General features: G+C 44.7%; 1 protein-coding gene across 7 annotated transcripts in view; it reads right to left on the bottom strand.

Moving 5' to 3' along the window:
- Window positions 1-15,358, bottom strand: part of POC1B (POC1 centriolar protein B) — a 166,446-nt gene extending 151,088 nt beyond the window's left edge. For 2 of the 7 annotated variants that reach the window (XM_077265446.1, XM_077265445.1), the window contains exons 1-2: window positions 14,873-15,358; window positions 8,441-8,525 (exon numbers count right to left, since the gene is read on the bottom strand). In XM_077265446.1, the coding sequence (XP_077121561.1) occupies window positions 8,441-8,525; window positions 14,873-14,887 (100 nt within the window). In that variant the 5' untranslated portion in view covers window positions 14,888-15,358. Of the gene's footprint in view, window positions 1-1,802; window positions 2,122-8,440; window positions 8,526-14,729 lie in introns of all 7 variants that reach the window. The other 5 variants (XM_077265444.1, XM_077265443.1, XM_077265440.1 and 2 more) reach the window with 5 other exon arrangements.
- Window positions 15,359-16,777: the final 1,419 nt, after the last annotated feature.

Here is a 16,777-nt window from a genome sequence, read left to right as displayed (position 1 = left end):
ATTTTATTTTTATACCAATCCAATTTTTTTTTCTTGGGTAATAGCTTGCCTTTTCTTTGAGCTGTCATTCTCCTGCAATGAGAACCTTTATCTTATATAGTTCACAGCTGGTTTCCATGGAGCTCGGCCACTAATAGCTGCCCAAAATGAGGCCGAGAGTGCACAGTAGTCACATTCCATGGGATGAAGTTTCCTCCTAATATACTAGCCACCTTTCTCCAGCTAATTGATTTCTGTACAACATTAAGCTGCTCAGCTCCTTCTTCCTCCCTCTCGGCTCCTGACAAGCTGCTGTAATAATCTTCCAAACTCACCAGCTTAGAGCATAGGCTTTCCCAGAGCAGGTCTGCTAATGACGACTGCTTGCTGAAATAACCTGATATTTCTATGTGTAAATACAAAGATAATGCACAATCCAGAACAAACCACTGATAGCTGAATGTGTTCTAGCAGAACTTGCGCTGAGATTTATGCCTATGCTACTAATACTATAGCCCTGCTACTCACCAGAACTGTCACTCAAGGTGAGCCCGTCCTGCCAGATACCAGGAAATTAGAGAGACTGGAAACCTGTGTGCTGCTCAAGAGACAGCTTGAGAATATCCCTTTAAGATGGTAGATATTGCCAAACAAAATGCCTTTAAAGAATACCTGTCACTAGGACAAAAGTGGACAGTTTTTGCTATCATTTTACTCATGCTGCTCCCCTGAGCAATTTAGTAGTGATTTTTATAGTCTGTATCATTCGTGGCACCGAAGGTAATAATGCAGAGCAGCTTAAAGACATGTCCCCCAGAGAATCCTGTGAGTAACACCCCCTAGTAAAGATTATAAAAATTAGTACGAACTTAAAAGGTCTATGTATTTGAAACAGTATGGCGGATTTAAAAATAACTAAGAACAGAACACTGGCCATTTTTAACCTGGTGACAGTTGTACTTTGCGGGGACAATGTGCAATAACTATAAAAGAACACAAATTGTTAGAAAATGGCAGAAACCATGTCAAAAACACTATGCGAGAGGTCAGCTTTCCTCCTACCATCTCAAGCAATGCCACAAGCATCAAGCACAGGAAAAGGAATATTAACGGTGACAAGCATTAAAGATGGCTAAATATCATTCCATTTATAAAGTGCCAACAAATTCCAAAACACAAAATAAGGTATACCCAATCAGGATGGTCCCTAACTCGCTGTGTCCCAGGATAGGCCATCATCAGCCCACCGGAGGGGGTCCAACACCCAGCACCACCACTGATCAGCTGATGGCCTCAGTAGCTGCAGGATGTAAACACAAGGAGCTGATGAGCACAGAACCATTCAAGAGGTAGCTGCTGCAGCGGGGTACTGTAGGTCAGTATGGATGCAAAAGAACAGGAACTGTGCTGCAGTATCAGGTGAATGGGCTGCACTCAGCAGCTCGTTCACACGGTTTACATCAGGCATGAGCAAATAGCAGCTGAACATGAGGGTGCCGGGTGTCAATCCCTTACTGATCTGCTATGGGTGACCTATTCTGGAAGTAGGTCATCAATGCCTATGACCAGACCCTTTAAGAGAGCATGCCATTTTCGGTAATTTTCAGAATAAGCTGGCATGGAATAACACTTTTTCTGCCCATTATATGACTTGTATCCTACACTGTTCATAAGATTTCCCATCTGTGGGGCGTGGCCTGACCGCTGATGGAGCAGGTCGCATAACGCAGGAGCTCCGCTGCCAGGAAGAGATAACCGGCTCACAAAGAATTACTCGTGGCCCTTCCAGTCCTGTGCCCTCTCCGTTTCAGTACTTCACTTACCGGTGAGTACATGGGGAAAGCGAAAGCCGGCTCCGGGGATCCCACCAGGCGCATCGGAGATTTCTTTGTGGCCTCTCCTCAGCCGCGCCAGAAATCCAAGATGGCGCCGCTTTCTCCCAGGTCTTCCCGCTCAGCGCGCCGGGGCTCTCAATCCTCCACCTTGAGCGCAGCTGCAACAGATCTTACCGACGCCCCGATTACAGCGTCTATGATGAAGGTAATGTTGGGAGACCTCCGCATCTCCCTTCAAGAAGATATGCGCGCAATGATGGCAGATCTTAAAGGAGAGGTGGAGGAGCTGGGGAGCCGTACAGACCACCTAGAACATAAGATGGCAGAACTTGTGGCCTCACATAATGATTTGTGGGATGCACATGAGAACTTAAGCTCTCTCGCTAACAAAACCCTATCCAAAACCCTAGACCTGGAGGACAGATCTAGAAGAAATAACGTTAAGCTCAGGGGCATTGAAGAAACAGTGAGCTCTGAAGATTTGAGATCCTTTTTACAGGACTTCATACTTGCTGTTCTCCCTAACGCAACTAAAGAGGGAGTTATTATCGATCGTATCCACCGAATTCCCAAACCTTCAGGTTTGGATTCATCTGTTCCCAGAGATGTACTGGCACGTATTCACTTTTTCATAATGAAAGAGGAGTTTCTGCAAACATTAAGAAGCAAACCAACACTTCCTGAACGCTTTGCTAGAATATCTGTCTTCCCTGATTTATCGGCCGGCACTCTGGCCCAACGCAGAGCTTTTGCGCCATATACCTCTATATTAAGGGAAAAGGGAATCCTCTACCGCTGGGGCTTCCCCACTAAGCTATGCATCCACAAAGATGGTTCGGTTACCACCTGCCTTTCTCCTTCACAAGCAGCCAAGACTCTGTCCCAATGGGGGTTGTCTCCTCCCGGCCCTCTGCCCCAAACAACTGCTTCTCCTGGTCCCGGTGGATCTAAAGCTGGAAGACGACGGATTTCTCCGGACTGGAAGGTTGCCTGAGTCTCATCTATACTGGTTCCTGGCTGGAACTTACTTTCTTTTTACTTCTTTTTCTTTTTTAGATTATTATTTTGTTCTATTCCCACGCAATCCTTTTTTTTTTTTTTTTTTTGCTGAGCTCGGTCACTTGCAGGACCTCACTCAGCATATTGCCCCACAGGTGAATTGTTTTTCTGTCTCACCTTTGGATCCGGGTAATACCTGAATGGACTCTCAAGTTATGGTTTTTTTGTTGTTTGTCTGTTTTTGTCCCTCCCTCTTCTTTCCTCCCCTTCCCACCTTTCCCACACCATTTTGCTTGCTGGTATCTCATATCGGTCCACCTTGTTGCCATACGATATCGCAATATTACTTCCGGAATGCTTTTATCTGCGCTTTTCTTATTATTATTAATGAGTATCTCACTGTTTTCTATTAATGTTAACGGCCTCAACTCGCCTAGGAAGAGGTCCCTGGTTTGGCGCCAACTCTCTAAGGCGCATCATGATATTATCTGCATTCAAGAGACTCATTTGTTAGAACGTGATAACTTTAGACTGCATTCAGGTCTATATCCTCACCAATTTTTTGCCAATGCCAAATGCAAAAAAGCTGGAGTCGCCATTTTTGTTAACAAAGCAATTTCTTTTCAGTTGGTTAATTCTGTAGCGGACCCTTTAGGCAGATTCCTCATAGTGCTATGCCGAATTAATAATATTCCCTATACTATTGCTTCCATTTATGCACCAAACTCTGGCCAAATCAAGTTTTTAAACTCCTTCTTCCAAACGTTGAGCAGCATCCAACATGGTTATAAATTGATTGCGGGCGATTTTAACATCCCGGTTTCTAAGGCCCTGGATTGTTCTGCCTTTTCTGTATCTAGAGGTGAAGCGGCCCAACTTATTAACGCATTTAACCTTCATGATGTCTGGAGATATTTCCATTGTAATGAGCGGGATTACACATTCTGGTCATCCAGGCGAGGTTCTTATAGCAGAATTGACTATATTTTGGTAGACGATGTGGCCCTCCCTCACTGTACTTCTGCAGAGATAGGTAATATTACTTGGTCTGACCATGCGCCTGTCTCGGTCTCTCTAAACGATCCTCTTGCAATTAGACCCCCCTCACACTGGCGGCTTAACGAATTCCGTCTAAAGGACCAATCAAACTCCCAATTGATAGAGGCTTCCCTTAAAGAATTTTTCTCCATTAACGATATTGAGGAAATAAGTGATGATTCGCTTTGGTTTGCTCACAAGGCGGTGATCCGTGGCCATCTTATCAAAATGGCTGCCTTAGCCAAGCGGAAATATAACATGAACCTCCATACAGCTTTGGGTGCGATATCCCAACTGGAGGCTCAGCATAAACTATTACCATCTCTGCAATTGCTCTCAGCACTCACAGAAGCCCGCCTTCACCTCCGCCAATTGCTTCTCCGTAAAACAGAAAATGCTTTTAGAAAATCCAATGCCAAATTTTACTCAATGGGGGACCGAGCAGGCGCTCTGCTGGCCAAGCGTGTCAAAAAAAGGGAGGTCCAGTCCAAAATCCACTACCTTTTGAGGCCTGACGGTTCTCGCATTTACAACCCAATTCACATAGCGGAAGAGTTTGCGTCATATTACTCCTCTCTATACAACCTCAACTCAGATGCCAATACTCCTCAACCGTCCCAATTTTCCATAACCTCCTTCCTAGATAAAGCTAATTTACCTACAGTTACTTCAGACCAACTATCCTTCCTAAATTCACCGATTGAGTCTTCTGAAATAACCCAAATTATTAAAGAGGCTAAAAAACGTTCGGCCCCTGGTCCGGATGGTTTTTCCTTTTCTTATTATTCCCAATTCTTCTCTATCCTGTCTCCCTACATTTTGCGCCTCTTTAATCATTGGCTCTCCACCGGCACTATTAAAAAGGAAGGCTTGGAGGCCTCTATAGCAACCCTTCCCAAACCGGGGAAGCCTATGACCTCCCCAGGGAACTTTCGCCCCATTGCTCTTCTAAACTGCGATGTCAAAATTTATGCTAAGCTTTGGGCCAATAGGCTAATGACAATACTCCCCTCACTCATACATCCGGATCAGGTGGGGTTTGTTTCTGGTAGACAGACAAGAGACGGCACAAGACGTTTAATTGACCTGCTGGATGTGGTGGAGAGGGGGAGCCTTCCCAGTGTATTTCTGTCTCTTGACGCAGAGAAAGCGTTTGACAGAGTGCATTGGGGGTATATTGATCTCACTCTTCAAAGATTCGGTTTATCTGGTCAAATTACCAGAGCTATTATGGCCCTTGATTCCAATCCCTGTGCATCTGTCCGTTCAGGCGGTTTCAGATCCAATGTTTTCTCCATCTCCAATGGTACCCGCCAGGGCTGCCCTCTCTCTCCCATCATCTTTGCGCTCATTATGGAGCCTCTTGCTGCCTCTATTAGACAGTGCCCTAAAATTAGGGGGATAAGGGTGGGAGATCATGAGCACAAAATTGGCTTATACGCCGATGATGTAGTCTTGACTTGCTCAGCTCCTGTAGACTCCCTTAATGCAGTTTCCGATATTCTAGCGCAATTCGCTGAAGCTTCATATTACAAACTAAATCTATCTAAATCCACAATTTTCCCTCTATTCCTCCCATCCTCCCTCCAGCGACATATTCAATCTAAGTTCCCTTTCCTCTGGTCCCCTCTGGGTTTTACATACCTGGGTATTCAAATTTCGCACACCAAAAACATTGTCCGCATTAATTGTGACGCAACTCTTTCGGAAATCAAAAAAGAGTTAGACCAATTCTCTAGCTCCTGCTTGTCCTGGATGGCCAGAATTCAAACCAGTAAGATGCTAATCCTCCCTAAGCTCATTTATCTTTTCAGATGTCTCCCTCTTTCCGTCCCATCTAAATATATATCAGCATTCCAATCTTTGATTGATCGTTTTATTTGGAATGGTAAACCACATAGAATTAAACGATCATTAATGTCACTCCCATACTCCAAGGGAGGTCTTGGGGCTCCTAGAGTCCAAGCTTACTATAAGGCCGCTCTTTTAGAACCTCTAAAAATTTGGTGGGAAGGTGGTTCGTCGCTTATGTGGTTTAATATTGAGTCTAACTTCGCTCCTGGACAGTCTCTTAAGGTGTTGCTGGAGTTGTGTCTGTTACGGTCTATCCCTCATGGTCCCTCTCTTAATACAATTCGCTCTGCCATCAAAATTTGGTCAGAGTTATGCCCTACTCTTCTCTCCTTCCTAACCCACTATGTGTCCCTTCAAGCTTTGGAGTCTGCGGTTGATGGTCTGTCTCTCTCTTCCTGGGGGAGATGTGGGATTCTCTGGGTACGCGACCTATTTAACGATGGTGGCCTGATCCCATTCTCGGATTTGGCTGCACGCTACTCTCTCCCTGGAAGATGTTTTTTCCAATATTTCCAAATTCGCAGCCTCCTGAAACGTTGCTTCCAATCTGGAATTCCCGCCCTCCACTCGGATGAGGAGACTCCATTTCAACGATTTTTTAGACCAAATACCCTGATTGATCATGGCATTTCAATTATTTATAAAGCCCTCCTTTTACATGATTTAGTATGCAAACTCCCCTTCATGTCCTCATGGGAGGCTGCCCTTTCCTTCGATGCTCCCCTGACTGACTGGGACTTCGCTATGACACACCCATCCAAATTTTCTTCTTGTATTGGACACTTAGAACAAATTAAAAAAATCCACCTCCAGTGGTATTTTACTCCTGCCAAGTTAGCCAAACTCCACCTCTCTTCTTCTTCTCTATGTTGGAAAGGATGCAATCTCAACGGCTCATTAGCCCATGTGTGGTGGGATTGCCCGTGTCTTAGACCATTCTGGTGTCAAGTCGAATCCATATTAATTGAGATTACTCAGCTCCCTTTCATTTTAACGGGTCCCCTTGCCATCCTGGGTATATCACTTTTGAACTTCCCCCATCCCCTCCAACCCATAATTTCTAATATACTTGTCGCTGCGAGGCTCTGCATTGCAAAATATTGGAAATCCCCTATAGTTCCCAGCAAAGACGAACTAATTGCAAGGATTAATCTTCATCTTAGCTACGAATTAACCATAGTAGATAGTCTCTCTAGGAAGAACAAAATTCTCAATTGGTGGGACCCTTGGATCTCATCCTCGCTGGTATCAATCCCGGCCTCACTTCTTCCTACCCCTACCAGTTAAATTGAGAGGTATTATGTTGATTCCTTCTGCACTGTTATATTCTGCTGCACTTCCGGAAATATTGTGTATTCTGATCTTTTGTAACATTATAATGGTGTTTCTTGTCCCTTGTTCCCCCCTTCCCCTATCTCCTATGCTGTTGTTACTGTAAAATATTTTTGCTTAATAAAAACTTTCAATGGTTAAAAAAGATTTCCCATCTGTGGACTCCCCCAATATTCAGTTTTTTTCTGAGCTAGTGAGAGGAGAATAGCTATGCCTCCTACATAGATAATTATGCAAATTGTCTCTTCAGAGGAAGAGAACTAGAACTCTAGTGCCACCTATTGGAAGTAGCGATCCTACAAGCCAATGTCGACCCTTTACCGAGCCTTGTCACATGACTTAGGATAATAGCCAGACCAGAATCTCAATTTGCAGACACTGTTTCGGGTACTGCCCCTCGTCAGTGCAAAGTGGAGATCTGGTTTGGCTGTATGAGAGGCGTCCGACCGATATCTAAGAAGAATCATTTCTCCATGCGGAGATTGACATGCTAAGCATGCTGAGATGAGGAGACTTAAAGCCACAATGCTCCTCTGGGAAATATGCAAATTGTCTCTTCAGAGAGGAAGAGAAGTAGAACTCCAGTGCCACCTAGACAGCACACACAGTGATGGATTTCTACTCTTCTTTCTCTATAGCACATACACACAAGCAGCAAGTTGGAGGACATCATAGCAAAGTACTGAGCTGTGTGGCTGTGATTCAAGCACTGAATGAGTTGAAACAGTTGCTTGTAGATGCGGCTTAAATTTCCTGCCTCTCACTATGCTGGGTGCATCTGACTACTCCCCTACCCTCTCCATTGACTATAATGGGAGGTGTAACCTGATACTTCACAACCCTGGCATTCTTTATTGATTTGACCAACAGTGAATGACACATTCAGGAGACACTGGGAGCATTGAGGAAAAGATATTCCAATAACCAAGGAAAATATGTTTTCAATGCTCACTACTCCTAAGCCTTATTTTCATACAGAAAACTAGAATTCCTGACACAGATGTAAACTTACCTTAAAGGGTTCTTAAATAATAAGAAATGCAAAGCACTTGTAAAAATAGGAAACTCTGCAATGTATCTCCCATTAAAATTCATTATGTTTTCAAGAACGGAGGGGTTTTTAATTTTAGAGTTTTCAACTTTTTTTTTTAAAGGCTAAGAATGGACTTAAAAAAAAGCAATACTTACCACCTATGATTGGATGCTGCAGCCCTATAGCCTCAGTATTGGACGTCCTGATTGAAGTAAAGACTGATAAGAAACTGAGCAGCCTCAGAATGGGAGATCGGTGAGATCTTTTTAGAGATTTCCATTGTTTTTGTTTTTTGGCCCACTTTGGGGAAAAAATTGCTTACCCATCAGACAAAGACTTTATGGAAAAAAACTATTTATGAGATAATTACCAAGTTGTTTGTTGTCCGGACTGAAGTCAACACAGGTGATGGTATCTTTATGTCCTTTGAATTGGCGTTGCAGGGCCGGATCTTCCTGCTCAAACAAAAGTCCCTCATCAATCACTTATATCCATCATGGATTCAGCAAGAAAACAAAATATGAGGCTCAAGAATTCATTCTTAGTGCTGAAGAATAACATTCTGAAACATAGTGTATGGTGGGTCTGTTTTGTTAGATCGCATCATTCATTATCAAAAAATCTAACAACATACAGGTGACATTCTACAGATCCTCTCTACATACAACATACAGGTGACATCCGACAGATCCTCTCTACATACAACATACAGGCGACCTCCTACAGATCCTCTCTACATACAACATACAGGCGACATCCTACAGATCCTCTCTACATACAACATACAGGTGACATCCTACAGATCCTCTCTACATACAACATACAGGCGAGATCCTACAGATCCTCTCTACATACAGGTGACATCCTACAGATCCTCTCTACATACAACATACAGGCGACATCCTACAGATCCTCTCTACATACAACATACAGGCGACATCCGACAGATCCTCTCTACATACAACATACAGGCGAGATCCTACAGATCCTCTCTACATACAACATACAGGCGACATCCTACAGATCCCCTCTACATACAACATACAGGCGACATCCGACAGATCCTCTCTACATACAACATACAGGCGACATCCGACAGATCCTCTCTACATACAACATACAGGCGACATCCGACAGATCCTCTCTACATACAACATACAGGCGACATCCGACAGATCCTCTCTACATACAACATACAGGCGACCTCCTACAGATCCTCTCTACATACAACATACAGGTGACATCCTACAGATCCTCTCTACATACAGGCGAGATCCTACAGATCCTCTCTACATACAGGCGAGATCCTACAGATCCTCTCTACATACAACATACAGGCGAGATCCTACAGATCCTCTCTACATACAACATACAGGTGACATCCTACAGATCCTCTCTACATACAACATACAGGCGAGATCCTACAGATCCTCTCTACATACAACATACAGGCGAGATCCTACAGATCCTCTTCTCTACATACAACATACAGGTGACATCCTACAGATCCTCTCTACATACAGGCGAGATCCTACAGATCCTCTCTACATACAGGCGAGATCCTACAGATCCTCTCTACATACAACATACAGGCGAGATCCTACAGATCCTCTCTACATACAACATACAGGTGACATCCTACAGATCCTCTCTACATACAACATACAGGTGACATACTACAGATCCTCTCTACATACAACATACAGGCGAGATCCTACAGATCCTCTCTACATACAACATACAGGCGACATCCTACAGATCCTCTCTACATACAACATACAGGTGACATCCTACAGATCCTCTCTACATACAACATACAGGCGACATCCTACAGATCCTCTCTACATACAACATACAGGCGAGATCCTACAGATCCTCTCTACATACAACATACAGGCGAGATCCTACAGATCCTCTCTACATACAACATACAGGTGACATCCTACAGATCCTCTCTACATACAGGCGAGATCCTACAGATCCTCTCTACATACAGGCGAGATCCTACAGATCCTCTCTACATACAACATACAGGCGAGATCCTACAGATCCTCTCTACATACAACATACAGGTGACATTCTACAGATCCTCTCTACATACAACATACAGGCGAGATCCTACAGATCCTCTCTACATACAACATACAGGCGACATCCGACAGATCCTCTCTACATACAACATACAGGTGACATCCTACAGATCCTCTCTACATACAGCATACAGGTGACATCCTACAGATCCTCTCTACATACAACATACAGGTGACATCCTACAGATCCTCTCTACATACAACATACAGGCGACATCCTACAGATCCTCTCTGCATACAACATACAGGCGACATCCTACAGATCCTCTCTACATACAACATACAGGTGACATCCTACAGATCCTCTCTACATACAACATACAGGCGACATCCTACAGATCCTCTCTACATACAACATACAGGCGAGATCCTACAGATCCTCTCTACATACAACATACAGGCGAGATCCTACAGATCCTCTTCTCTACATACAACATACAGGTGACATCCTACAGATCCTCTCTACATACAGGCGAGATCCCACAGATCCTCTCTACATACAGGCGAGATCCTACAGATCCTCTCTACATACAACATACAGGCGAGATCCTACAGATCCTCTCTACATACAACATACAGGTGACATCCTACAGATCCTCTCTACATACAACATACAGGCGAGATCCTACAGATCCTCTCTACATACAGCATACAGGTGACATCCTACAGATCCTCTCTACATACAACATACAGGCGACATCCTACAGATCTTCTCTACATACAACCTACAGGCGAGATCCTACAGATCCTCTCTACATACAACATACAGGCGACATCCTACAGATCCTCTCTACATACAACATACAGGCGACATCCTACAGATCCTCTCTACATACAGCATACAGGTGACATCCTACAGATCCTCTCTACATACAACATACAGGTGACATCCTACAGATCCTCGCTACATACAACATACAGGCGACATCCTACAGATGCTCTCTGCATACAACATACAGGCGACATCCTACAGATCCTCTCTACATACAACATACAGGTGACATCCTACAGATCCTCTCTACATACAACATACAGGCGACATCCTACAGATCCTCTCTACATACAACATACAGGCGAGATCCTACAGATCCTCTCTACATACAACATACAGGCGAGATCCTACAGATCCTCTCTACATACAGGCGAGATCCTACAGATCCTCTCTACATACAACATACAGGCGAGATCCGACAGATCCTCTCTACATACAACATACAGGTGACATCCTACAGATCCTCTCTACATACAGCATACAGGTGACATCCTACAGATCCTCTCTACATACAACATACAGGTGACATCCTACAGATCCTCTCTACATACAACATACAGGCGACATCCTACAGATGCTCTCTGCATACAACATACAGGCGACATCCTACAGATCCTCTCTACATACAACATACAGGTGACATCCTACAGATCCTCTCTACATACAACATACAGGCGACATCCTACAGATCCTCTCTACATACAACATACAGGCGAGATCCTACAGATCCTCTCTACATACAACATACAGGCGAGATCCTACAGATCCTCTCTACATACAACATACAGGTGACATCCTACAGATCTTCTCTACATACAACATACAGGTGACATCCTACAGATCCTCTCTACATACAGCATACAGGTGACATCCTACAGATCCTCTCTACATACAACATACAGGCGACATCCTACAGATCTTCTCTACATACAACATACAGGCGAGATCCTACAGATCCTCTCTACATACAACATACAGGCGACATCCTACAGATCCTCTCTACATACAACATACAGGTGACATCCTACAGATCCTCTCTACATACAGGCGAGATCCTACAGATCCTCTCTACATACAGGCGAGATCCTACAGATCCTCTCTACATACAGGCGAGATCCGACAGATCCTCTCTACATACAACATACAGGTGACATCCTACAGATCCTCTCTACATACAACATACAGGCGACATCCTACAGATCCTCGCTACATACAACATACAGGTGACATCCTACAGATCCTCTCTACATACAGGTGACGTCCGACAGATCCTCTCTACATACAACATACAGGCGACATCCTACAGATCCTCTCTACATACAACATACAGGTGACATCCTACAGATCCTCTCTACATACAACATACAGGCGACATCCGACAGATCCTCTCTACATACAACATACAGGTGACATCCTACAGATCCTCTCTACATACAACATACAGGCGACATCCTACAGATCCTCTCTACATACAACATACAGGCGACATCCGACAGATCCTCTCTACATACAACATACAGGCGACATCCTACAGATCCTCTCTACATACAACATACAGGCGAGATCCTACAGATCCTCTCTACATACAACATACAGGTGACATCCTACAGATCTTCTCTACATACAACATACAGGTGACATCCTACAGATCTTCTCTACATACAACATACAGGCGAGATCCTACAGATCCTCTCTACATACAACATACAGGCGACATCCTACAGATCCTCTCTACATACAACATACAGGCGACATCCGACAGATCCTCTCTACATACAACATACAGGCGACATCCTACAGATCCTCTCTACATACAACATACAGGCGACATCCTACAGATCCTCTCTACATACAACATACAGGCGACATCCGACAGATCCTCTCTACATACAACATACAGGCGACATCCTACAGATCCTCTCTACATACAACATACAGGTGACATCCTACAGATCCTCTCTACATACAGCATACAGGTGACATCCTACAGATCCTCTCTACATACAACATACAGGCGACATCCTACAGATCTTCTCTACATACAACATACAGGCGAGATCCTACAGATCCTCTCTACATACAACATACAGGCGACATCCTACAGATCCTCTCTACATACAACATACAGGTGACATCCTACAGATCCTCTGTACATACAGGCGAGATCCTACAGATCCTCTCTACATACAGGCGAGATCCTACAGATCCTCTCTACATACAGGCGAGATCCGACAGATCCTCTCTACATACAACATACAGGTGACATCCTACAGATCCTCTCTACATACAACATACAGGCGACATCCTACAGATCCTCGCTACATACAACATACAGGTGACATCCTACAGATCCTCTCTACATACAGGTGACGTCCGACAGATCCTCTCTACATACAACATACAGGCGACATCCTACAGATCTTCTCTACATACAACATACAGGCGAGATCCTACAGATCCTCTCTACATACAACATACAGGCGACATCCTACAGATCCTCTCTACATACAACATACAGGTGACATCCTACAGATCCTCTTTACATACAGGCGAGATCCTACAGATCCTCTCTACATACAGGCGAGATCCTACAGATCCTCTCTACATACAGGCGAGATCCGACAGATCCTCTCTACATACAACATACAGGTGACATCCTACAGATCCTCTCTACATACAACATACAGGTGACATCCTACAGATCTTCTCTACATACAACATACAGGTGACATCCTACAGATCCTCGCTACATACAACATACAGGCGACATCCTACAGATCCTCTCTACATACAACATACAGGCGACATCCTACAGATCCTCTCTACATACAACATACAGGCGACATCCTACAGATCCTCGCTACATACAACATACAGGTGACATCCTACAGATCCTCTCTACATACAGGTGACGTCCGACAGATCCTCTCTACATACAACATACAGGCGACATCCGACAGATCCTCTCTACATACAACATACAGGCGACATCCTACAGATCCTCTCTACATACAACATACAGGCGACATCCTACAGATCCTCTCTACATACAACATACAGGCGACATCCTACAGATCCTCTCTACATACAACATACAGGTGACATCCTACAGATCCTCTCTACATACAGGTGACGTCCGACAGATCCTCTCTACATACAACATACAGGCGACATCCTACAGATCCTCTCTACATACAACATACAGGTGACATCCTACAGATCCTCTCTACATACAACATACAGGCGACATCCTACAGATCCTCTCTGCATACAACATACAGGCGACATCCGACAGATCCTCTCTACATACAACATACAGGTGACATCCTACAGATCCTCTCTACATACAACATACAGGCGACATCCTACAGATCCTCTCTACATACAACATACAGGCGACATCCGACAGATCCTCTCTACATACAACATACAGGCGAGATCCGACAGATCCTCTCTACATACAACATACAGGTGACATCCTACAGATCCTCTCTACATACAGGCGACATCCGACAGATCCTCTCTACATACAACATACAGGCGACATCCTACAGATCCTCTCTACATACAACATACAGGCGAGATCCTACAGATCCTCTCTACATACAACATACAGGCGAGATCCTACAGATCCTCTCTACATACAACATACAGGTGACATCCTACAGATCTTCTCTACATACAACATACAGGCGAGATCCTACAGATCCTCTCTACATACAACATACAGGCGAGATCCTACAGATCCTCTCTACATACAACATACAGGCGAGATCCGACAGATCCTCTGTACATACAGGTATCAGAGCTACTCAGAACCCCCCCTAAGCACATTACTAGCCAGCGTCACACTATGGGGTCGCCAGGAAGCCTCGGACCGATGTGGCAGGTAGAAGAACAGGGAAGCGGTGCCGACCAAGCACAGCCGTCAGGATCTCACCAGCACGGACGCCATGGAGCGCAGGACATTCAAAGCGGCCAATCACCACGTCACCAGGATTAGTCTCAGTCACGTGATTAGCGCTGCGTGACGTCACCGGACTTGGTGCTTATTGCGCTGCTGGAAGGGGCGGGCGTGTATAGCTGGCAGCGTCCAGTGTTGTGCTCCGGTAGGGGGTGGGCGTTATTTCCGTCACCCTACTGGTGTGTATCGCAGTGGGAAGAGACAATGCGTGAGGGAAGCCCGCCATGTTCGGTCCCGGAGCAGGGACGCCGGTCATGTTGTCAGCGCGCTGCCCTCAGTGACCAGAACAGGCGGAGCTGGAGCCGGGCACTCACTGCATCGTCCCCGCCACAGATGCTCCTGGGGAACGTACTCCGCCCAAAGTGTGAAGAACTGGGGAATAGGAAGTTTGCTTCACCAACGGTGTTCTGAAAATTGTCGGCATGTCGTAGATAGTAGGGATGGGCGAGGCTACGGAGTCACGTGCCGCAAACTGACCAATCACGGCCAAGCAACAGCTGAAGATGCAGGGTGGAGAGAAGAGGAGCTCTGGGCGGGGCTCTGGGCGGCAACATGCCTGAAAATTTCAGGGACGGGCGTGATTATGGCACCTGGGGGCCTGGTTAAAACCACAATAGTGAGGGAGGGGGCGTGACAAAGGGAGGGGGGCGTTACTATGCTCAGAAATTTCAGGGCGTCTTCATTTCTGCAAAGGGGGGTGATTAAAGCAGTGGGGAGTGACTACATGCCGAGAAGGGGAGTGTATCCATGCCCAGAAATTTCACCAGAGGGACGATGCTGAAGTTGGTTTCTTATTCGTTCAGTTTCTTATTCGGCTATTTTTTATTTTCTGTTTTTTTTCAGGTTTTTCAATAAAAATAAACCATTGTAAGTATATAATATTATGCGGTCATGTGCCCTCTTGTGAATACACTTAAAAACAGATAAAAATATTAGAAGGCTGGCACAAAAATGGGCATCAAAGTGGGCACTGAGGTATGGTATTAAAGGTGTTAAATGGCTTTGTGCCACTGATCTGACACCTGACTTGCATACCTTGTGATGCCACACATCAAGTTCCTGTCAATCCAGCCTGGCACAAATGGGTTCTGGGCATCAGAACTGGCATCAAAGTGGGCAGAGAACCAATTTTCACACATGCGAATAAGTAACAGCTATTTTTAAGGGGTTAAATGCCTTTGTGCTACTTATTAAACACCTGATTTACATACCTACTGATGCCCCACATGAAATCCATGTCACTCCAGCCTGGCACAAATGTGTTCTGGGCATCAAAACTGGCATCAAATGGGGCAAATCGCCCATTTTCACTGATTTGAATAAGTAACAGCTATTTTTAAGGGGTTAAATGCCTTTGTGCCACTGATCTAACACCTGATTTACATACCTACTGATGCCCCACATGAAATCCATGTCACTCCAGCCTGGCACAAATGGGTTCTGGGCATCAAAACTGGCATCAAATGGGGCAAATCGCCCATTTTCACTGATTTGAATAAGTAACAGCTATTTTTAAGGGGTTAAATGCCTTTGTGCCACTGATCTAACACCTGATTTACATACCTACTGATGCCCCACATGAAATCCATGTCACTCCAGCCTGGCACAAATGGGTTCTGGGCATCAAAACTGGCATCAAATGGGGCAAATCGCCCATTTTCACAGATTTGAATAAGTAACAGCTATTTTTAAGGGGTTAAATAGCTTTGTGCCACTGATCTAACACCTGATTTACATACCTACTGATGCCCCACATGAAATACATGTCACTCCAGCCTGGCACAAATGGGTTCTGGGCATCAGAACTGGCATCAAAATGGTCAAATCGCCCATTTTCACAGATTTGAATAAGTAACAGCTATTTTTGAGAGGTTAAATGCC

The sequence above is a fragment of the Ranitomeya variabilis genome, chromosome 5 (genome assembly GCF_051348905.1).
Source record: "Ranitomeya variabilis isolate aRanVar5 chromosome 5, aRanVar5.hap1, whole genome shotgun sequence".
Taxonomy (NCBI): Eukaryota; Metazoa; Chordata; class Amphibia; order Anura; family Dendrobatidae; genus Ranitomeya; species Ranitomeya variabilis.
This window is presented reverse-complemented; position numbering and strand designations above follow the sequence as displayed.